This window comes from Centrocercus urophasianus, unplaced genomic scaffold (assembly GCF_019232065.1).
Source record: "Centrocercus urophasianus isolate 14NV4802_14NV808 unplaced genomic scaffold, USGS_Curo_1.0 seq_10, whole genome shotgun sequence".
NCBI classification, from domain to species: domain Eukaryota; kingdom Metazoa; phylum Chordata; class Aves; order Galliformes; family Phasianidae; genus Centrocercus; species Centrocercus urophasianus.
Genome location: NW_024884142.1, coordinates 50286722 through 50311657, shown reverse-complemented (window position 1 = coordinate 50311657; position 24936 = coordinate 50286722). Strand labels below are relative to the sequence as shown.

The 24936-nt window shown below is 35.5% G+C and overlaps 1 protein-coding gene across 8 annotated transcripts in view; it reads left to right on the top strand.

Annotated features, from left to right (window-relative positions):
* The window catches only part of REPS1 (RALBP1 associated Eps domain containing 1), a 62954-nt gene that overhangs the window by 32893 nt on the left and 5125 nt on the right, over positions 1 to 24936 (top strand). For 4 of the 8 annotated variants that reach the window (XM_042810268.1, XM_042810315.1, XM_042810329.1 and 1 more), the window contains 11 exons: positions 4521 to 4648; positions 5103 to 5265; positions 5566 to 5629; positions 6821 to 6975; positions 10970 to 11091; positions 15592 to 15672; positions 18577 to 18664; positions 19497 to 19598; positions 20670 to 20742; positions 23119 to 23237; positions 23935 to 23999. In XM_042810268.1, coding sequence (XP_042666202.1) covers positions 4521 to 4648; positions 5103 to 5265; positions 5566 to 5629; positions 6821 to 6975; positions 10970 to 11091; positions 15592 to 15672; positions 18577 to 18664; positions 19497 to 19598; positions 20670 to 20742; positions 23119 to 23237; positions 23935 to 23999 — 1160 coding nt within the window. The remainder of the gene's footprint in view (positions 1 to 4520; positions 4649 to 5102; positions 5266 to 5565; positions 5630 to 6820; positions 6976 to 10969; positions 11092 to 15591; positions 15673 to 18576; positions 18665 to 19496; positions 19599 to 20669; positions 20743 to 23118; positions 23238 to 23934; positions 24000 to 24936) is intronic. The other 4 variants (XM_042810296.1, XM_042810287.1, XM_042810278.1 and 1 more) reach the window with 4 other exon arrangements.

Below are 24936 nucleotides of genomic sequence, written 5' to 3'. Positions count from 1 at the left end.
GGAAACTACTCCTCCATTGAAGTGTTCAGTACTGCCCTTCAAAAGTAAAGTTGTAATACCTTGTTAATATTTCATTTTGGCTGTGCTTTCCATGTGATGTCTATTAGATAATATTTTCAGAAGTCTGAAAATATCATACTGAATTAGCTCAACATACTTGAGTTTTATATTCCATAGTTAAACATATTCTTAGTGTGTTTAAAGTAATTGGAGATACTGTATAAAAATGATTCTGTTCAGTCTGTTCTGCCAGTGTTAAGGGTGGACTAGATTTACATACGTAATAAAAATTGGCATCCTTGTTCACTTGATGATTCTATTGCACTTTATTTTGTTGATTTTTCAGCTGTTGTAGACAGTTCTTTATTCTTTTTCCCCCTTCAGCCTACATTTTAAAGAGATGTTTTTGTAGAAAAACAGCTGTTCTGACATTAAGGTACAGAACAAGATAGACTGTTGGTTACTTACCTTAAAATCAGTTCTGCAAACTCATCTTTATTTTGAAATAAGATGTTTTTGAGTAATCAGATAATTTGCAGGTGACATTACATTATTTCACTAGGGGACTTAAGGCAGGACTGTCTCATTTCACTTGTGATCCAAGAAACATAAGAACCCAGGTCTCTCTGCTTCTATTTCATAGTCTGTGAAACACTGAGAATAATGGTAGATAAAGGAGGTCCCATTTCAAAGCATGGGGCTCTCAAGTGTGATTCTGTTAGATCTAATTAATACATAGCATTGAAATGAAGTTTATGGTTAGGTTAGGTCTTATCTTTGAACGTCTGTCAATTCTATTAAAACCCAGGTCTCTCAGGTCTTCCAATTGTTTAATTTGCATTTAAGGTAAAGCTGTTAAAAATCACTTTATGTCTTGGTTCTGACTTGTCTGATCTGTCTGGTTCTTCTGGATTAGTTTTCATGGAACGATAAAGTGGATCACTGAACGCCTCATATTAGAAGGTGTTGTGGGTTAACCTTGGTAGATGGCTAAGCACCATACACTTTCACATTCACTCAGTGGCGTGAGGAAGCGGAAAGGAAGAGTAAAAGCAAAAAACAAACAAACAACAACAAAAAAAAACAACAGCAAAACAACCTTATGGTTCAAGAAAAAACAGTTTGGTAAATGAAAGAAATGAAAGAAAAGAGAAATTATTCAAAGACAATCACCTGGCAGGCCAGTTCCCAAGCAAAAGATGACTGATGCTAAACTGCCTGTTCTTTTTAATGTTTTATTGCTGAGCATGATGCTACATGGTATGGAATATCTCCTTGATTAGTTTGAGTCATCTGTATTGTGTCCCCTCTCCGTCTTTGACACACTCGCCTGTCTGTTCACTGAGGGGAGCAGAGTAAGAAGCAGGAGGCTTGAGAACATGCAAACATTGTTCACCTGTAGCTAAAATACTGGTGCATTAATCAGTGTTCTAGGTGCAAATTTAGAGCACCATATGAGCTGCTATGAAGAAAATGAATTCAATTCCAAGCAGACTCAATACATAAAGAAACAGAATTAATGTAAAATGAGAACCTCCTGTTCCTGGAGTTACAGAAGAGAATAAAATTATGTTAACTTCAACTCATTTTATATTCCAAGTTCAGTATCTAGAAGCTTGCTGACCATGAGAAACCTGGGAGAAAGAATCCTTTCTCCTGGCTTAACTTCAAATGATTATTGAGTGGTGTGTCGGAATAGAGGCTAGAAATTATTTTGAGTTTCATCCCTTTTTAGTTTGTTTGGACTGGAAGCAGAGCAGAGCATTTATGTGTGTAGTTTGTTTATGTTTGTAGTATGATTTTAAACTAGTCAAAAAGATTAGGTCTTCTGTTCAGTCATGGGACCTCTGCCAGCTTTCTGTGATGTTACCTTCAAGTTTTATTTCAATGTCTTGAATATGTGTGAGAATTTGCAGTTTCAAGCTATGCTGATTTATTTTCCTTGTTGGGGGCAGTTTTGGTATGACTCATGGAATCAGTAGCCTAGAAACTTCATGGATAGAAATGGAGAACATCTATTGCATTAACAATCCATTTCTCTCTTTAGAGTCCTAAGGTTCTTAAGCTGTTTGCAAGGCACTGAATGGTCTTCTACTTAATACTTCAGTAATTACTGATGCTTGGCCTTGTTTAAGCCTTTTTACATAGACATGGTTATTAAGGGAGGGAAGAGCTCTAAACCATTTTATTACTGTGCTTGTATTGGTTTTATTCCATCACAAATTAGTGGTAAGGAGTGCTCTTGGTAGTTCATAAGGTTACTTGAAAAATGAATTCTTATAAGGTAAACTCATAGTTTATTTAAAAGTACAAGCAGCTTGTTGTTTAGATAGACCACTTATTATGTTTGTAGATTAAAGTGAAGGGGTAACTTTTATCCCTTGGGAGATTAGATTAGATCATTTTCTGAATTTAACAATGTGGTGGTATTTGAGCTACTGCAGGGTAAAGAGCAGCCACAGGAATTCAAGTTATGTCCCTGTAGTAAACATTGTGCATTAGACTTCTTCAGCTAGTCCTAATCTGATATCTGATAGCCAGTTTTAGGCATGCTCTTTATTCAGCTTTCAGTGGTGTTCTCTGATAAAAGCACACAGGCTTTTGAAATGATTGGCTACCAGCTCATAAGCACTGACTGTTCTGAGTCTTCCCTGTTATTATTTTCTTCCACTTTCACCTCTACCTCAGTGGTTCCCAGACTGGTTTTTCTAGTTTGAGAAGAAACTGGGGCATGATTATGTCTAATTCAAATGTGAAATAGATGTCATTTTGATGAGTGAGAATTGAGTTATTGGCTGTTTTTATTTCATAACTATATATACATCTAGGTGTCTGCAGTTACTAGTAGTCTTTTTGTGTGTGTGTTCTTCAGCCTTCCCATCCTATGTCCTAAAAAAAATCTACACAACAAGAACAATAAAACAAGTGTTCTTGGGATGATTGAAGAGGGAAGGAGAAAGGAAATAGCTCTTGTAGTATGTGCGAAGTACTTGGAAGTTATGACAATTTGGTACTACTGGTATTCCTGTTGCTATGCTAGTACTACCATGGAGAAAGTACTGTGCAAATGGGGTACAGACTGAACTGCAGTAAAGCTGTTTGAACAAATCAGGACAGGAATGAAATCCAAAAACAACATTTTGGTAATAATGCCAGTGGCTGAAGGGCAGAGGAGGAAAGCTGTTTTTACACAAGTAAACTTGGAGTGTAGCATTTTCATAGGAGGAATGGGAGGGACTTGCCTGATTCTCACTGTCTGCTTGCCCTGTGCTTAGAGAGAACAAGTGGAAAGAAACTCCAAAGCTTTTTGGTATGCTTCTTTGTGAAGTTTTAGAGTTAGACCAGCTGCGGAAAAACTCAGAGCCAAAAAGAACTGTCAGTCTTATTATCTCTGTTCTCATGAGTTTTGGTTACAAGTCGAGTTTGGTTAAGGAACAAAAGGAGTAATGAACAGTGGCTTTTTGTTCTAGTAAAGATGATTCTAAAAGGATGGAAGTACTTTATTATTTTGATGAAATTCATAAATAATATAATTTCAATTTTGTGCATTCAATTTTTCACTTCCAAAACCTTCTGTATTTTTTTCCTACTAGAAATCTCTTCTGTAAGAGTAAAACATTTAGTTCTGTAACTACTGTCAAGGTTTAAGGACTTAAGCATTTCTTTTAAGAGTGGAGTCCTGAGATTCTTATACACTTGTTATAGATGGTTTGTTTTTCCTCTGTAATAATATGTAATTTTTATTTGCAACTTAATAGAATTTTCAGTTTTTGCACAAAGAGCAGCAGATGACCAAATGCTTCTATATTTGCTTCATTATCATTTTATTATCAATACTTCAAGTGTCAGCAGTATTTCAGAAGTTTCTTATAACAAGGCACTGGGTGAATCACAGTTACATTGTTCCAGTTACTTAATCCATGGCAGGTGTCAGCAGTCTGTATGGGTGCCTTTTATTATTATTGGACTGTATTTAAGCAACTGACTTCATTTAGGAATGAATTAGAGAAAAAAGATCCATGCTGGAAAGCCTGATTTTCCAAGGGTATATGCTTTGAATAACTAAAAGCTTAAAATAAATAAATAAATAAATAAATCTTTAAAATAAGTTGCATTCTGAAATCTTGTGCCACTTTAAAATAACTGTCAGTACAAAAACTTTTTTCAATGAGGAGAAAGCATCGAGTATTATTTAACATGCATCAAACGTATAAAACAGTTTAAATTTTGCATATGTGCAATAAGCTCATTCCTCACTTCTGTCTTTTTAGTACAGATTTAACTTGGCCAAATATAGAAGTCTAAAAGAGTTGTCAAGAGGTCAACAGCATTACCTTGATGCAATTTGGTTTCAGTTTTCTTCACCATTTTACAAGTGTGTGTCTTTCTGATGGGAACCTGTGTTTCATGGTTGGAATTTTTTGGGCTGCTTTCTGTATCTGTAGTTCTTACTCAGTTTTTCAGGTTTTTGTTTTTTGTTTTTGTTTATTTGAAAAAAGAAATGTTTCTTCTACTTTCAGGCTCATCTACTTCTAGTGATCCCATATGGTCTGGTCATTCACCACCACCTCACCAAGAAAATTGGGTCAGTTTTGCTGATACCCCACCAACCAGTGCTCTTTTAGCCATGCATCCTGCTTCTGTCCAGGTGTGACACTTTATTGGTATTTAATTTGCGTCATTCAGATGGTTGCAATTCATTTTTTTTATATATATTTTTCACTGCAGATGTTTACTGTGTAGCTGTGCTGTAATCTGTTCAATGCTATTTACCCAAAAGATACTTCATATAAGTGATGTAGTTGCAAGTTACTAATTTTTTTAAAATGTCAACAATTACGAAATATTTGTGCTTAGCTTCTTTGTGTATGTGCCATGTTGTTTTTTTTTTTTGCTTACATAACTGCAGTCATTCCTACCCATTTGTATCCATGTGCAAAAATACCCTGTCATTGTTCTGTAGATGCACTATGCTGATAGTTTCTTGTAGCTTTTAAACTACTGTGAAATTTAACTATGCTTTACTTTTTGAAGGCAAGAAGTTGAGAATTCATAAGAGCACTTTAGGTAGATAATACTGAGGAAAAAATATTTCATTTCAGGACCAGACAACAGTACGAACTGTAGCATCAGCTACAACAACAAATGAAATTCGTAGGCAATCAAGTAGTTATGATGACCCCTGGAAAATAACTGATGAACAAAGGCAGTATTATGTTAATCAGTTTAAAACCATTCAACCTGATCTAAATGGATTTATACCAGGTAAGTTACTCTTTAAAAAAATTTAATTTGGGTGCAGCAGTTCTGGTACAAAGACTTTGTTGGGTACTTAGGTTTGCGTACCATTTCAAAGAAAGTATTGCATTTTAGTGATAACATTCTGGTAAACTGCAGTGTAATTCAAGAAAGGACTTGAAACCGCTTTTCATTTCATCTCTAGAAATCAGTGCCATTTTTCTCTAAACCTTTGCTAAATAGCTTACATCATTTACCATGAATCTGTAAGTCTTCTGATGATTTAAAATAGTTCAAGCATTAAAAACTGTTATTGTAATTTTTCAGGATCTGCAGCTAAAGAATTTTTCACTAAGTCGAAACTACCTATTCTTGAACTGTCCCACATTTGGTAAGTGTGGTGTGTTTTGGGATAGCTGTTTTGAAAGATCACAGCTATCTGTTGTTATCTAACCATCTCCTTACTAGAAGGTGTTAAGTAAAGTTTTACTACTATACTGTGTTCATTTCTATTCACATTTATGCCAATGTTTCAGTGGTTTTCGGTGGGTCTAGGTCGATATTTAAGCAGCATTTTGAGCTTCTGAAAAAAGATTTAAACACCTCAGAGTAAGAAGCACTTGGTTTGAAATTTAATATTTTTAAAGATGCATTTCAATATAAATTATGAATTTCTTATTCCTAAGTTTATTTGAGTCTCGGGAAGGAAGTTTAAGTAAAATATACAGATGCAAATATCTTGAAATGCATTCAGTAGTACTTTGTGATTGAGCTTAGGTTTGGTATAGATCTTAGAATTGTAGAGTGAATTGAGTGGGAAGAGACCTTTAAGATCATCTAGTTCCAACCCCCTGCTATAGGCAGGGGCATCTCCCTCTAGACCAGATTGCTCAAAGTCCCATCCAGCCTGGCCTTGAATGCCTTCAGGGAGAGGGTATCCACAACCTCACAGGGCAACGTGTTCCAGTGTCTTCCACCTTCATAGTAAATAATTTCTTCCTAATATGTAGTCTAAATCTACCCCCTTCCAGTTTAAAGCCATTTCCCCTTGTTCTATCACTACATCCCTTATAAAAAGTCTCCCGCCTCCCAGCTTTCTTGTAGGCCCCTTTCAGGTACTGATCTTTTCATTCATTCTGTTCCGGAATTTATAGTGCATCATTGCATGCTAATATTAATTGACTTACCTTGAAAGAGTTGATCTTTCATCAGCGGAGTGATTTCTAATTCAGATATTTTCCCATTTTATTGAAAATAAATTATGCTGCCTTGGCACTATCACTGTAAGAAAGTATTAGTGTACCAAAATCTGACGCCAATAATGTTATATCTTAAATGCAGAGAAATGATTAAAAAACCAAACAAAAAAATTGGAGAGAGATAAGTGGGCTTGGATCTGTTCTTTAACCTCTAAATACCGATAGTAAGAACTTTGGAGAATAGAGCATGTAGGGCTAATATGGAGTGCTTAATAGGCAAAAATGAACTATGGGCTGCATTCTTTCTTCTTCCAAGTAGCACAACAGAAATATGCCTTTTGGGAATAAATTTGGTTTCATTTATAGTAAGTTCTCCTTTCTAGGGAACTTTCGGATTTTGATAAAGATGGTGCACTGACGTTGGATGAGTTCTGTGCTGCCTTTCATCTGGTAGTTGCTAGGAAGAATGGATATGATTTGCCAGAAAAGTTACCTGAAAGCTTAATGCCCAAACTGATTGATTTGGAAGACTCAACAGGTAAGATACGTTTCAGCACCAATTTATGGTATCAATTGCAAATAGCAAATTAAAGTTACAGTATGTCAGGAGATACTTGGGGGTTTGTAAGTGAACAAGCATATTGCTGTACTTGGTAGAAGATGAATCAGTGTGCAGTTTTTTAGAAACCACAGTTGGTCTCATTCTGAAATACAGCCTGCTTCCTTTATAGTTTATACTGGGATAGTCTTTATTTCCTTAGCTATATTCACAATTAGACACTTTATTCCAAATTCCCAATCAAAATGTACTTCAGATTTGATTTCAAACGAATGTTTTGTCTGCCCTAATTTCTAAAAATAGGGCATTTGTTTCTAAGTCTTGAAAGTACTTTAAAATATTCTGATATAAAGCCAGAGGTAGGACGAAAGCACATGTAAAAGTGCCATTTAAAAGCAGGATGGTTTTGAGCATCTTTTGTTTTTATTTTCAAACAGATAAAGGAAGCAGAATACCTATAATCTACTTTGTAAATATGGTATTTGCAATGAACATTGAATTTTTATAGAGCTGGAAATTAACTTCTATTGAAATTAACTTGAAATACAAATGATTCCTCAAAATTCCATTGTTATCATTCTTGAAAATGTTGAGTCATTCAATTTTTATTAATAAAACTTGAAGCCTTTTTACTTTACTGTCTCTTACCAGCTTATGTTTAGAGGAAGTTTATTTTTAGGTGCCATTCATTATTGATGAATTCTGTTATGTTTTTTAAAAAAGCAAAATTTAATGACTAGGAAAAAAAAAACAAACATTAAGCAGCCTAGGCTCTGGATGGTGCACAGCTGGGTGCACAAGTATTGTGGTTTTCTATGACTTTATCTTCTTACTAAATATTTCAACAGAGAGGAGTCCCTTCCTACTGGGTGTGTAGGATGTCAGTCTTTCACTTGGCAATTATTGAGAAGCTCTTAAACTAGATAGTGTGGCTCTGCTTTAATAATTAAACCATGTTTTTTTTTTCACTCATCTCCTCAGCCTTTCAGCAGCAGCCAGCAGCAGCTGTAGTGTTTTCAGTATGAGTAAGCACATTGCTATGGCAAAGACATTCGTGAGAATTATCAACAGTTATCTAAAAACTAACCACTCTCTTGTTATATCAAGGTGATTGCCAAGCAACTTCTTGATAGGAAATGAAGTAACAAAAAAACTACAGTTACAAAAATGTCTAAATTCATACCTGGTTTTCTACTGCTTTGATTGGCATGGACAGCGTTGAGGATTTTGTCATATGGCTGAAGTGCCTTGAAAGTTTTATTAACTGGACATGGAACCAAAAAGTGTTATGCGTCCATTTTTATTACACAGGCAGCTGTGATAAAATAAAATTTCAGGAAGTACAGAGTTGACTTTAATTGTGAAGAAAAACTACTTCTAAAAGTACTGAATGTTTTTTCCCTCTTATCTTAAAGGAATTTTGCTTTGTTCTGATGAATGCTGAAAGGTTATTATGCTGTGTATGCTGTGCTTAAAAATAAAAATACAGAAAAAATCTGATACTTGATTCTGCTGATGATTTTAAAGGCATTGATGAAAAATAATCTGCAAACTTGTTGCATTCTATGCTATTAATTTATTTCTTCTTTATTAAGGCCTCCAGTTTTGGAAACAACTAATCTTCTCTAGTACCTGACATAGATTTGTCTCTAGTACATGTACATTGAATTAATTATTTAAAGGGAGGTTACTAATTCGGCTATCTCTTCACTTTTAATTACAACAGACCAAATCCCAATTTTACTCTTTTAATCTGTAATTATAAGTTACTAATAGATCTAAGTACATGTCAATGTATATGTTAAGCTGTCTGCTCAACGTGAGGACAGCAGATCAAGCCTAGAAAGATCAACCTGTTTTTATGATGCTTTTTTTTTTTTTTCCTGTAGAAGGTATATTTTGATAATGCTTGCTTCTGGACAGCCCTCTCAGAAATAGTGTAAAGCAAGGCACTGGAATAGCTTTTTGAGTGTTGTATTTTTTTCATGCGATACAACTTTCACCCATAAAATAGAAATTGTTAGTGTAGTAATCCTCATCTGCAGTGGAGGTACCAATGTGCATATCATGCTTTCAGACTGTTTTAGAAGATCAATTACTTGATTTTTGTTTTCTTTACTTTGATAGAAGTTTAAATACTTTCAGAATGTAAACAATGCCTTTATTTACTTCTGTCCTTTTGTTAGAAGCTCTTTCCTTAATTACTTCAATTCTGTGCTAGAAATGCTGTCTCTTTCCATTTTGATTTTGAGAGAAGTAGCAGTGCTCTAATACTCTTTTGTTTGGACTGGCACTGAAGACTCTTGCCACTTAGTTCTGGCAGCTGCTCCTGCTTATGTGAATCTGTGACAAAGCACAAGTGTCTCATCTGTTGTTGTGTTGGTCTTATCTGACATCTGCTTTTGTGACCAGAGATGCATTTCTCACTTGGCATAGAGCTGTTATGCAATATTACGTTTGTCTGCACCCCCACAGAATTTTAAAAGAACAATTTTCCAACGAGGTGGTTATATCTGTGCTGACCCAGGGAAATAAATGAGACCTCAAGTTCCTAGAACACTCTGGTAATTCCGCATTAGATTTGAATTGGGTTAGTATTTTGAATTGGATCATATTATACAAAGAAATCTCTGATTGCAGCAGCTCCACTTAAGATTTAACATTGTGGTGTGGTATTTCTAAGTAGGTTATGTCCACTTTTCAGAATGAGTCAAATGTCTGTGTGAAAACAACCTGTAGAAGGAAACTGCACTGAAATAAGAGAATAAAGTCAGTTAGTTGTACAGATGCTTCTCTCCAAGTCCTTAAACATGTATTTTATGTGTTGTAGCACTCAAATTGATGAAATTTATGTTCTGCAGCTGACATGAACTGTTTTCCAGTTAAATCAATTTTATCTCAGTTTATAAAAATTAGCAATCTGTTACAAAACTTAGAAGTTTTTGCTTTCCTGTAAATCTGTGGTATTTTTTTTCCTGTTCAGTCTGCCCTAACAATGCCATTTCTTCCTAAAGAAAAGCAAATTTTCCTTCTGTTATATCTGATATTTTCCTCATTAACAGAAAATAAACCCAATTTTTGCAAGAATACTTAATTTCTACAGTATATTTTTCTTAAGGATAAAACTAATTTCATAACTATATCATATCTAAATAAAAAGGTTTGTTTTCCTTATTTTTATAGAAAATAGAACTTAAAAAAAAAAATACTGTAGTCCAATGACCTCAAAACTTCTTTCTATGTTTCAGATATTTTTTTTAGGCTGTGCTTACTGCTTTCCCCAGCAGCACTTTGAAGACAGTAGACTGTTGTTGGTTTTTGATGGTGCAGTTGATTTTCACTGACTTCTTTTGTATAGCATGTTACCTTGTTCAGAGTTCTTAATTATTTTGTCTACAGACATTCTGTTAGTATGTCTAGCTACTTATCAGTTGTTTTTTCACCTATTCCTGTTACAGTTTCAATTTGTAATCTGAACTTTAGTTTTTGAGGCATCCAAGGCATTGCTTGCAGTTTGTGTTGTGAGATGTAGCAAATTAGTTGAAGCTGTAAGCAGCATTTCATTGTCATGCAGAATTTATAATTGCTATTTACCATTAGGTTACCCACTTCTCTCTTAATTAGAACAAATGTGTGCCACATTATGGAAAACTGTGCAACTTCAAAGGGGGGAAGCTTTCTGCAAGGAATTCTATTTGCTGAAAGCCCAGGGAAAACTAGAATTACAATAACAACATACACTTGCAAGGTAACAGCTGTTAAGCTGGTTCAATTTGCGAGATGCTGTGAAAGAAAACACTAAGATTCTCATCACAAGGGGGGTGTAGCACCTTTAACTGAAATCAGTCTGTTTTGTCTGCTCTTTGAAAAAGTGGAAATAAGGGGCACTTTAGAATAAGATACAAACAGCCTTTTTGAGAATAAAGTGGATGCTGTTAATGATTTTGACTTACAGTGATTACTTTCATTTCAGAAGTTGGGGAACAAACCAGTGAGGTTGGTTACTCTGGCTCTCCAGCAGAAGCACCTCCAAGCAAGTCTCCATCAATGCCATCCCTAAACCAGACCTGGCCAGAATTGAATCAGAGCAGTGAGGTTAGCACTTCTATCCAAGTTACTCAGTTGCCGCTGTCAATATCTAAGTTGTGTGAACATATTTAGTTCATAAGTGGGTTGTTGACACCAGTTGTGAATGTGTTGACAAAAACTCAAGGAGGACAATGGACACTAAAGCACAGGAAGGTTCTATACATTTTAAATTGTAAAAATGTTACCTTTCCAATTTTTCTGCCTCATTGGGAGGTGAGAATTTTTAAAATGTTGTAATTAATAGCAATTAAGCTTCATATTCATCACTAAATGATCTCCTCTTGTACTTATTGGAGAACTTGAGTTGATTTTTTTTTTTTTTTTTAATTATTTCTCCGGATGCTTTATTTTTTGTAACTCTGAAGGGTCTTACAATCAAAACTTCCACAGAACTTCAGAATAAGCTTCTGACTTTATCTGGACATTGAGCTAGTTTTACCCAGAAATATAATTTCCTGCATCTCTCAGGAGGAAGGACTTGGTAAGAGTCTACCCTTCCTTTTAAGGACAAATGCAAGCCTCGCAGTGGTGCCTTTACCAGATAAAAAATACAAGATACAGTGATTCTTAGTTCTATTTGACAGAATGACTCTTAGGCTGCTTGTAGAAGGTATGTTTTCCAGTCAAGTGAACAGGTAATCAGTCGTTGCTAGCAAGGAGAAAATGTCTGCAAATATATTTAAACTTGCATGATGTATTCCATCATGCTTACGATGAAGAGTCCTAATTTGGTAAGCTGCATCATAGTTGAACAGATTCTGTATCTGCAATTCAAACCAGTTGAATAGGAGAATTGCAGTAGCAGAACAAAATTGCCGATGTTGGTTGTCAGCCAAAATCTTCTTTAGAAAACTGACTTTATCTCTTCTGCTAGACAATGTGATATTTTCTTTTGAAAACCAATTCAAACTCAAAGAGTTGTGGAGAAAATTTCGGAATAAATATACTACCAAACATTAACTATACTAGGAGTTAAATGTTAAGAGCTTTTTGTTCTAATTGTTCTAATTTCTTAGCCGTATTGCTATGCATGCTTGCTTTGCAACATTTTCTTTCCAGCATGAATCAGGTCAAAGTCCTCAAGGTTTTATTGCCATGAAAAAAATTTCTGGTATTACGGCAGGCACCAGTCTGTTGCCTGTTTCTTACGACTGTCATCAACAAATGAGTTGCTCGCAAAGCTGTGCAGCTTTGGATGAACTACCTCTCCGAGAAATTTGTGTCCCAGTTAGCTTTGAAAACATGGGTTACTCTGTCTTTTCTAGCTCGCAATTGATTTTTACACTCCAGTTCTCAAGCTCAGGTAGTGTAAGCTCACAAAGCATGGACTAAGTTGTCAACTTAAAACTTCAAAATAAAGAACGTTATAAAAAAAATATGTAGATTAGATGGATGCATGCTTAATAGTCTCATCTCTACAATCTACTGATCTGTTCTTTCTCACTTCAGAAAACTTTTCCTTCCAGTTTCAGTGCTGGTGCGGCGCACACACTTCTGAGAGTTAAAAAACTGGAAAGCCTATTAAATTTTCATTGAAAGCAGGTGTCATATTAGCTTTGACACAGATGTAGTGTCTTTGGAGTTCACAACTGTTTCAAATATTTAGATGTTCTTTCTGTAGTAGTTCAGTTTGTTGTGAGTTCTGCTTTTTAGTAGTTAACAATTTTATGGTATTTTTGAAAGACCTTTGTGAGTCTCAAAGACAGTTATTTCGGTTTCGACTAGTGGGACATTTATCCTAGCTAATTAGTATTACCATCATTGCTCTTTGGTCTTACTATTTCAGATGCAGTCCAGTAGACACTTAATGTAGTTTACAAAGTAGCAGGGAGTTAGCAGTAACTAGTTTCTGGTAGTATCTCAAGATGGATGAATGAATCATTGACATCCCATTCCTTGGTATAGTAGGCGTTGATGTTCATCTATGTCTAGCTACAGACCCCAAGGGCAAATAGTAAAATGCTCTGCAATGTGTTTTCAGAGGAGTAGAATAAGAAGTAAATGTAGCATTCGTTTTATTTATTTTTTACATGCGCATAAAATGTTTAAGCATTTATTTTAGGTATAACATAAATGCTGTGTGCCTTTATGGAAGTTTTGAAAAACTAAGCAGCAAGATTGCTGTAAACAAAACCTCTGTTTGTTTAACTGGTACATTGAGGGCAATGGCAAAGTCAAGTTTAAAGGGTAGTGGTAGTTCTAAAATATATTACTGTATGTTTCATGATGATGAGCAGCTATATAAAAGCAAGAGGCCAAAATGTGGAAAAGGCTGGCAGAATTTGGCTGCTAGATTTTTTGGTTTAAGAAAAACTTTGTTGCACTTCTTGCAGTGCCACCTCTTTATGACTGGGTGGAGTATTGCAAAAATGAATTGATTACTATGCAGAGTGGGATGCAGCATTTAGGAAGGGAAAAGCTTACATTCCTGCTAAAAGGGGGTAGTTTTGTGGAAAAATACCAGCTGAATAACACATCATAGTCTTTGCCTTTGTTAAAAAAAAGAGGACTCCTCCGCAAGGAACAGCACCGCACGTGAAGGGTCTTAAAACTTTAGTGAGTCTTGTTCTGATTATGTTTAATTAATTTCAGCTGACTGAAAACAGTTACTTAGGAATTTCCATGAAGACCTATTTCTAAAGTACTACCTTAGGCTACTTTCACATTGGCCATTCACAGAATCACGGAATTGTGAGGGCTGGGAGGGACCTCTGGAGGTCATCTGGTCCAGCCCCCTGCTAAAGCAGGTTCCCTATGGTCGCTTACCTAGGAGAGCATCTGGGCAGTTGTTTAATATTTCCAGAGAAGGAGACTTCACAACCTCTTTGGGCAGTCTGTTACAATGCTCTATCACACTCACAATGAGGATACTTTTCCTCATGTTATACGGGACTTGCTGTGTTCCAGTTTGTGCCCGTGGCCCCTCATAGCCTATAGCCTGGCCTCATCCACTTGACTCCCACCCACTAACTGTTTATTAAACACTGATAAGATCGCCTCTCAGTCTTCTGTTCTCCAGGCTGAACAGTCCCAGGTCTCTCAGCCTTTTCTCATGTGGGAGACTCAAGTCCCCTAATCTTTGTGGCCCTCCGCTAGAAGTTTCCACTCATTCTCAAACTGAGGAGCCTAGAGTTGGACACAGCACTTTAGATGTGGCCTCACCAGGGCAAAGGAGAGGGGGAGGATCACTTTCCTTGACCTGCATGCCCTCTTACCTTTCAATGCCTTAACCCACTGGATGCCTGCAAGTAGGTCCCTGAAGAGGTCAAGGTTGGTTCTACGAAGGTGCAGTATTGCAATCCTACTTACTGCCTTCTTTCTTCCATGTAAGTTCCTGAACTCCACTGTCTCATGATTACTACATCTAAGACTGCTCCTAACCTTTGTGTTCCCAATCAGGCCTTTCTTATTTGTAAGAACAAAAGCATACCTTTCCTCATTGGCTCCTCCACCACCTGTCAGAAAGTTACCTTCCAAGCACTGCAGGAACCAGATTGTGTGTGCCTGAGTATGGCTCACTCATTCATTGACTACGGTTTCATGCAGGGGAGTGCGTGATATTAGGTTGACTAACAAAGTATACTGTGCTCTGTATCATCTGAAAACATACATGTTGATTTACCTACAGAGGTGGGACGAGAATATTGATTTGTTTTCATGACCATACTAACATTTTAGTCTCTCTGAGCTAAAAATCTAAAATCTTGTTTAAAACTTGGCTAATATTTGTTGTAATGCCAAGATACGAGTTTAATGATCCTGTAGTGATTTGTCATTTAATTTCTGGATCAGATTAATTTTATGTATTTTCCTACTTCATTGATCCAGTTGTGACAGTATTTTGACTTACTAAGCATGAGGACTCTTGACAACTATGTGTTGATACAGCACACCTAGGTCCTGTAAAACTGTACTTAATTTGCTTTTAACAATCAGTGGTATGTTTGAATTTAATTCTTTGTCTTGTCAGTGATTTAGACTTGTAAAAATACTCTTGCTGAATAGAATCATTTCTCAGGGGTTGCACTAGCAAGCTGGAATGGTATAATTAGAGCACTCTGCTCAGTGTTCATTTGTCTGAGATTTTCTAAGAAAATCAGTGCCTTCTAAGTGTGTTTCAAACTGGGCAACTACAAAGCTGAGGAATCTTTCTGTGGATTTTATATTTACAGAAATCTGAATCTCAACAATATTTGATTGGCTTAACAGTTTTTTTTGTACTTGTATAATTTTTACAAGAACTCTGGAAGTATTTAACTGTGCACCTGTGTTCACTATGAAGTATGAAAGTAAAGGATGAATAAAGACAGGTAACAAACTTGATTGCAGTGCAGTCTCAAACTGAAAGAGAAAGATTTGACCATGTGTTAGTGTAGCTTCTAAGTACTGCCTAGTGCAAATACAGTGCTTTCCAGTGCAACCTCCAGACTACTATGCTAAGTCTCCTCGGTGATCTTTTACTCCCATCTTTCTCATCATGCTGATTTCTCTCCTCTGTCTGTTCAGCAGTGGGAGACATTTAGCGAACGCTCTTCAAGCTCACAAACTCTGACCCAATTTGATTCTAACATTGCACCAGCTGATCCTGTAAGTCAATCACTTAGCTTGCTTGTTTGAAATTAATTTCATTAACACTGAATTTCTATTCATTGTATATAGCTGTTATGCATGATTCCATGAACTCCTTTTTTTTGGTGGGGGGGGGGGGGGGGAATGGTAACAAACTTATTAATTATTTTGCTTATTTCTAGGAATAGAGTTTTTCTGATACTTCTCACATTTAATATCTGAGTGCAGTAAATGTTTGTTTTCTTGATTTTGGTGCAACACTGCTTTCAAAAGCTGTATCAGAGGAAATACTTAAACATACTGTTTTTTGAAAATATAAGGTAACTCAGCCACTCCCAATTATATATTAGTCCCTTTTTCAGATTCTGCCTTTAGTATTTTTCTAGCGGCAAAATACATAACCGTAGGTGTCAGCAACACTCTTACTTAACTGAAAAAACTGTCAGACTTTCATGGATGTAATGTATCAAACTCCAGTGTTTTCACCAATTTAGTTATTATATTTTTTTAGTTGTTTTTTTTTTTATTTAGTTATATTATTTATTCACTTTCTGGCTGAACCTATGCTTTTATAATGACTTTCTTAATGAGGAATGCTTTGAATGGTGATGGATCTTGTCAAGCTTTGAAGCCAAAGATCTCCTACGCTGTTTTGCATGTAACATTGAAATGGTTCTGAAATGCATTAAAATTATTTAGCAATTGCTTTTCCTCCCGCTTTTCTTACAAAAATTATTGCTGTTACTGCTGTTTTAAACTTCATTACATAACAGATGTGCATAATAGACTTAAAAATGCTTTTAATCTTAAAGAGGTCCTATCTGAAAATATCAAATACATATATAATTAGTAACTATATGCAAATATATCAGATCTCTATTTTGAGAAATCACTGCTATTAATGTGGAAATAGCATTTCTAGATGCTGAAGTTAGAATTCAGCCTGCACTACCTCTAGTGCCCCGAGTACTTTGAACAAAGCGGAATATTATTTACCAGCCTCTTTTCATCTCAGAGATATAGTCTTAAGTGTACTGTATTTTTGAAGTTGTAATTAAGTAAACATGATGGAAATCAGTTTATAGTTTTCTTATTGAATATAATTAGTTAACAGTATGGAGCTACCACTGCCTTGTTTCTCCAGTAAGATGATAGCTTATTCCTGCATGTAATTATTCAAGGGCAGAAATCTGAAGTTCGAAATTTTCCCACATGCAGTTCATATTGAAAGTAGAAATATAATGTGTAGAAAACTCGTGAAGCTCGTGTGTGTGTGTGTGTGTGTGTGTGTGTGTGTATGCCTACATGTATAAATAGAAATTCCAATAAATTTATATTGGAAAATGATTTCTTTTTTTACGTGTGATGCTTGGACGTGATAAGATTTGTGTAAAGAGTAATGAGCATCTTTCATGTTTGGTAACTTTTTTTATTTATTTATTTTTTTAACTGAAATCAGAATAACTGAGAGCAAATTTTCACTGGCAGTATTCAGACTACTTACTTTAAATCTCAACAGTGATACTCTTGCTTTCCCAAAGGGGAGAATTAGCTAATTAGCTTTCTTGAGTTTTTCGTAACAGACTAAAGAGTAAATTCATAGACATTCATCTCCTGGTATGCGAAGGTGATTTCTCTATGGGAAAGTTGATAACGTGTTAAGTTGCTTTGTACAAAGTTAGATTATTGATCTTATTAATACTTCTATAAAAGTTATTTTAATTGTTTGAAACAAATTATTTTATAGAAGTCACACATTAGAGTAAAGAACTGAACTGCAGCAGGAATGATTTATGAATAATACCACTACAGAGGAATAAGGTTTACCTTTTTGGGTTCAGGGTAAGGGTTAGCATTTTGGGCTAGCATTAAGGGTTAAGAGTTACAATTTAGGGTTAGATTTAAGGGGCTTTAAATTTCAAGAGGTTTAAATTTTGGGTTAGGGTTATTGGTTACCTTTTTGTGTTAGCATTAAGGGTTGCAGATTACGCTTTTGGTTTGGGGTTAAACCTTACTCTTTTTTGTTAGGGTTAAGGGTTATGTGTTACACATTTGTATTGTGGTTAAGGTTACCAACTCATGTTAGAGTTAAGTGTTACACTCTTTGGGTTATGGTTAAAGGTTAATGATTACCCTATGAGGTTGAGCATAGAGGCCTAACCATTTGGGTTAAGTGTTTGAGCTGTATCTAAAAAGTGTTTGTAAAAGTTTATATTTGCAACAAGTAGTGCAAGTCAATTTAAACAGCTCTAGAATTAATCATGTAAACGTAACTGTTCTTGGTGAAATTTTGACAACTTGAGTTGTCAAAATCAGATTCTCATACTAGGGCAGTTTTGAAACTTGATGTCCTTTCCAGTCACTTTTTTGAATGGCGAAGAAAATGCAGAAGTTGTAAAGTCAAATTATCAAAAGATCTCTTCCATAGCATTGCTTATACTAAAACTTCAAAGATTTTACTATTTTAAAGACTCTTGAAACTGTTGGTCTTCATTTAGTACAAAGTCCCTATTTTGTTGCAAATCTGTCATACTAGTTTAAAGTGTGCAATTTTCTGAGGCATCATAAATTGATAGGAATTTTGAAAAGAATTTTTTGCAGGTGCACTTGGAATAGCAGATATTAGCTAGTATTTCAAAAATGATGGAAAGTTGTCAAAATTTGAGTCAAATAGTCACAGTTACCTTGCAGAAAGTTTAGAATTCCCTCTTTAAATTGAATGCTATGTTATACTTTATATGTGGTTAGAGGAACTTCAGCTCATCCAGCTTTGGTTTCATAGGTATGTTAAATACCCTGGAACTCTGTAAAATTAGATTTATGATTTTTTTTCCTTAGAAATGTCATTTCACATGTTGTTAGAAACTCTTAATAGAACAGTTTAAAACTATGTTAGCACAACTTAATCCATCTCTTCCACAGGATACTGCAATTGTGCACCCAGTTCCTATAAGGATGACTCCAAGCAAAATCCACATGCAGGAAATGGAGCTTAAAAGAACTGGAAGTGGTAAGATGTTTTCCCTTGTTAATCAAGAAAGTTTTGTGAACTTAACTTGCTTCCTTAAATAATCCCGACTTTGTTTTCTTGTTATTGAAAATAGGTGAAATTGTTAGCAGCATAACAGTTGATGAGGCTCTCGAGTTAGGAATTAGAATATTGTCCGGATAAATGCAGAGTTTAAATTAGTGATTTACAAAAGATTATTGCTTGGAGTAGTTTTGGAGCATTGTGGTATAGATTGCATTTGGATTTCTTTATTAAATTCTGGAGATAGCTGTGAATATAGAGAACATGGGTTTAGCACATCCTGCATTTAGCAGGAAATAGAGCTTTGGAGAAACATCTTATTACCCCGTAGTCATAAATATTGCTTATTGTCTTGAAGGCTGATGTATTTTAAAGTATTCATAGGCCTACTTTATCCTCTAGTCAAGAATAAACTCAGTTCTTTGATAATTTTACTTGAACAGTGGAGTCTCAATTATAGATTTGGCCTAATATTCCAAAGCTTCTTTGTATTTCTGTGTTACATGCAGCTTTCAGTATGTGAGGAGTAAGAAATGATTCACAATACATTTCTTTTAACGTTTCTTTAGCCTTATTAATCGGTGAAGATTCACAACTGTCAACACTAAAAAATGTCCACAGTTAAAATGTAAATGTTAAAATGTAAAACTTCAAGTTACCACTTGATGTATGAATTTTAAAGTGCAATGATTTTAGTCTTTAGAATAGTGTTTCAGATAAGGACACATAGAAAGCAATTGCAACATCTTAATGTCAGAGGTAAAGGCTAATTTGAGAACACTTGTTTATTTAAACTAATTTTTCTGTTCAGATCATGCTAACCCTACAAGCCCACTACTTGTGAAACCACCTGATCTCCCAGAAGAAAACAAAATGAGTTCATCTGTAAAATACACATCTGGAAATACAGTTAGTAAGTATCAAATGCCTTTTGATCTCAATTTAACATTAAGCAAAATGTAGACTTTTTTCATCAGTAAATGCAGAAGCAAATGAGAGAAACTTATCCTGAAAATAGAAACACTTCTGATACAAAGTTATATTGAAAGTGGTAATTAAGAAGCAGGCACCCACAGTGTCAAAACTGTTCTTACCCAAGTGAAACTAAAAGCAGCAAAAATAATTACTGTTTTTCCAGATTGCATTAACCTGAAAGGAATGTACTGCTTCAGCATGTGATTAAGGGCAAGTTAATTTTGTCTTAAACTCCATTAAATGACATAAACCAGATTGTGGAATACTGAAGTTAGAATGGAAGGGTGATGTATATTATATTACCTCCCTTCATAATGAAATACCAACAAAACTGGAGACTCATTTGTGCTAATAGCAAAAACCACAGTCCTGAGGTGAAAAATAATATTGCATAGTTTTCAATATCATTGCTAGTAGGAACTGTACCTGACTGTCAAGTAACTGGGAACACTCCAAAAGGATTCTCTTAGATTTGAGGTTATGGTCAGATTCATGAATTAGACTAAGCAGCATCTGAAGATTACTTTTTCTGAATGACCATCCTCTATGTCATATAGCCAATAACATTTTTTACTCTCCAAACAGCTTTGAAAGTAGTTCAGAAAACCACATTCTACTGTCAGCAGAAAACCAGTAATTTCATACTAAGCTGCTGTAAAACTTCTTGGTCCGGAAGGTCGTCATCTTTTCTTCTTAGAAGAGTGATTGTGCTTGTTCCGCTAGGTGGCATAACAGCCTGCATGGCTCCGTTACTGAAGATGTTTGAGGAGAGATTATTTCATACACCACATCTGCCAACTTCTGCTTTAATTTTCTCAAGTGGTCCCTGGAAACTTAAATGTCATCTCATGGTAGTTAGTTGTATGGTTGTTTAAATATTTGCAGATACTTTTTCTTAAGTTTCTCATGAAAATTAACTTTTCATATTTAGCATACAATATATTATCTGTGTCTGTTAGATGATATTGATGGTGCAGAACAAATATTAAACTGTACTTTCTTTTACCAGCAGATGGTTACAGCAGTTCAGACTCCTATACTTCAGACCCAGAGCAAATTGGAAGTGCTGTAACGCGGCAACGGTCAGTAGAGTAACAACTAAATAAGTAAATAAAACATGTTTAAAGAAGCCTGTGTTAAGCTCTTCTGGTTGCTTGACAGCACACTTAAAAAATGGTGGCCAGGTCTGACTTGAACAGTGAGAAATCTAGAGGCAGGCTGTGTTTTCACATACTGGAATGTATGCTGTTCCTGTTAATGTGTGAAATGAAACTTTAAAAAAACCAATGAAGTCTACAGAGTTGCGTGGGATTTGCAATGAAACTCTGTGTTCGCTCAGATAAATTCAAAAAGGCTACCTCCCTAGGAACAAGGGAGGGAAAATAAACGTAGGTGATCATAACGTTGCTTGAGACCAATTTTTGGTATTTAAAATATCCATTAGGAATTAATAGACAAGGACCTTCTGATTATTTACTGTGTTAAAAAAAAAAAGAAAGAAAAAAAAAATCATGACAATAACTCAATCTCTTTTAATAATAAGCTTCCATGTAATGAAAGACAGCCAGAGGCCCAACATAAATTAGGGGACTGGGTAAAGCTGTACGAGTGTATAACCAACAACTGCATCATATGACAAAAGAGAATGTGCTGTACCAGCTGGTGCTAATTGTCCCCATTAAATCTGTGCCTGAATAGGATTAAAAACCAGCTACACCATTAACCATCTTACAGTCAGTTTGGAGGTAAGTTTCAAAACAGAAATAATTCTCGTGACTTCAATAGCGAAGAAAGATTTACAGTTAGCTTTCAGTACAGCAGCTTGAAAACTTCATTACCCCATTGTTACCTAATGGCGACACTGATACTCTTTCCTGCTTCTGTGTACATTTTCGGCATTATTAAGATGATGATTTCTTGCTTGTTTTCTGAATTACTTGATTTTGGGGTGAGTTCTCTTGCTGGCTTGTGTAGGTGAGTGAAGTGTTCTGATGAGCTACTGTTTTCTGTCACAGGTAGCTACTAGTTAGCTCCGCCAAATTTGGCAACATCCACCCAGGAAAATTGTTATCTCAGTCACTCTTCCTTCCTTCCATTTATACCTTTTCTACCAGTTGCAGCTTTGTTTATAAATATTCCATTGTCCTTAATACTACCATAAGTCCAGAGAACATAATGTGTTCTCAGAAAGCAATAACTGAAAAGGCTATGCCACGAGTATCTAAACAACTTTTTCCCTTTTTTTTATCCTACTATTGCACTTACTATCAGGTTAGCTAGAAAGATAGTGCTAGGAGGTGGTTTAGGTCTGTATTTCATTGTATTTCATAATATTACAAAAGTATCTTCCTGGAGAGCATGTTTTAAAAGCAATTTTTTTTTATTCTGATAATTTGTTTTTCTTTCTGGACTTAACCCATTCAGGGATTTTAGGTGTTTTATGAAACTTAGAGTACCTGTTATCTCTCCTGGCTTTATTTGTAGAAGAATGTTGCAAAAGTCCATCCTGCGGAGAATTATCACTCATGTATGAGTTAAAGAAAGTAGTAGCTGTGATCCAGTAAATCTGTCTTGCTCAGTAGTTAGGAAGTTTCTTCAAGCTGTTTTTAAATGGAGGCTGCAGAAAAATACTGCATACGGTAAACCCTGTTGTCCCACTGAAGTTCCAGTTGAGTAGCACACTACTTCATCCTTGCGATCTTCTGATTGTTTGATGAACTTGCAGCAGATATCCGCTAGATGGTGATCCTATCTAAGAATAAGTTGCAATTCCTGAAGCTGCTACCTAGTAAATAGATTTAAAAGATCTCATGGAGGAAATTGGGATATCTCCCTCATACACTGTTATACTGCTTAACTTTGATAGATCTGCAGGCAGATCCAACAGAAACATTATTTTTCAGTGATACTGAACTTAATAGTCAAATGATGTTGACTACATCTTAACATGCTTTGCAAATCATAATGTCTGCCACCTGGATGGAATTTACCATGTCTGAGATTCTGTATTTCTGAGCTGTCATTGTTTGTGTGTATCAGAAATTATTGGTTGCCCAAATATGAACTGCTAGCAGTACTATGAGAATAATTTGGAAAAATGAGATTTAGGTAAATAGAAATGCAAAAAAAAAAAAGTGAAATCAAAGGTTACCAAAAGTTTAAAATTGATTTTGCATTCTTCAGAATGCAAAAGGGGGTGTTCAAGGAAAGGCTGGATGTTGTATTGAGGGACATGGTTTAGTGGGAGCTATTGGGAATAGGTGAAGGGTTGGACTGGGTGATCTTTTAGGTCTTTTCCAACCTTGGTGATTCTATGATTCTATGATCCTATGATTCAATGGCAATCATCAGGCTCTCTTCTGTGTCAAGTCTTTTTAATTAAATACTTAAAAGAAATCTTGAATTTTAGTTCTGTTGTAGCTGCCTAAAATCATTACAGAGCTTTGTATGTTTTGCAGATCACATTCAGGAACATCTCCAGATAACACAGCACCACCACCACCCCCGCCAAGACCTCACCCTTCTCACTCTCGGTCATCATCTTTAGATATGAACAGATCCTTTTCAGTTACCCCAGGTAGATACTTTGTGTTCCCAGTATACTTTATTTCTGAAGCAGACTTTTTTTTTTTTTTCCATCTGAAGAGGGATTAGAATGTGGTTTTAAAACACTGCTTCTGAAGAAAAAGTTGAAAATGTTGTCACTCTTACAGTTTGTGTTGAAATTTGTACACTATTTTGCTAAAACAGGTAACTTAAGACTAAATGTGAAGTTAGTCATCTCTCTGGATGAAGGTGGAAAACAAAGTCAGGAAATACATTTTGGTAGTGCATCTGTATGCAGTGGATTGTATCTGCCAGTAAGTTTTTAAGAAGAGTTCTTTTTGCATTGAATGTATTAAAAAGTTAGGTGTTAAATGTCTTGAGGAAATGATTAAAGATCACTTTTGATAATGTTGCTTAATGATTTGCAGTACTTTTCAGCTCAAGATCCCAAATAGGAAATGACAGTGTATAACGGGAATAAAAGAAGAAAACTGAGATCAGGAAAGTATGACTGCATACACAGAACAGGAGGACAAGGACAAGACTAATGTTCAGATTCCTTGTTCTATCTATTTGAAAATTTGAAAGATTAAGTTGCAGCAGTGGTTCCAAATGACAGGCTTATAGTTATGCAAAGTTGAATTTCTTCATCTTTGAAATGTCAAAACACAAGATACTGATGTAATGTGAGAAGTAACAACCTTACCTAAATGTGATGCCTCTTACAGGACAGCAACAGGCTGGAGTTGTTGCCTATCCTCCTGCAGTGCCTCCAAGACCACAGCCTTCACAGGTGATGGTATCCCTTCAGTAAAATCATACTCTAACTTAGTGCATTAGATTGATCCGTCTATCTAACTTCTGTATTTGAACTTCTCAAAAATCTTTGTTTGTTTGTTTGTTTGAAATGAGAGGAATGTGAATGATTTCAAAGGTGAAACTGTAGGAAACTGCTGGCCTTTTATGAATTGCTTCTGGTGGAACCATGCAAAGGAATTAAATTTGAGATTGAGGAGGAATTGAATGCTTTTGGAGCTCTTATTTGTAAGAAAAGGAGGGATGTTGCATTTTTGCATTCACTTGCCTGTCCCTGTAAAACCACAACACAGAGATCTTTTAAAGTGTTTCACAGTAAGTGCTTGTCTTTAGATTCATGTCTCTGGCACAGGTTTTGATTTTATGCAGAATGTTTACTCTCAAAAGGCATGATACTTCTACTTCCCTTTCAAGAATGTGGTGACTTTTTAGTTTCAGTCTGAGTCACTTCAATTAACTGATTTAGTGGAAAACAAATCCTACAAAAATTTTTTTCTTTGTCTCAACCAAATTAATCATTCAACTGTCTTGCAGATCTTGCATGGAACAGGTAGAATTGCTTTTCAGTTGTTTTTCAGCAGCAGCTACTTGTTAGAATCTGAGTCCCTCAGCAGTTATTTCTGAGTCATTTAGAACACAAAATCAGAAATAAAGCCTAGTATTTCTCCCGGATTTCTCTTGTCCTTGAAACTGGTTATACAGTGAAAATATTTAAGGGTGCTCTCTTGCATGTTTTCTCTGATACATAGTAATGTCTGAGTTGATGGTGCATTCTCCTCACTTAGATTGTTTGTTATGTGTCCCTTTAGTTGGCTTTCTGTTTTCACTAAACGTGTTGAAGTCAATGACAGATACGTTCTATGGAGTATGATCTCACAATCAAATTTCCCTAAGGAGCTAAATTAAAACACAGT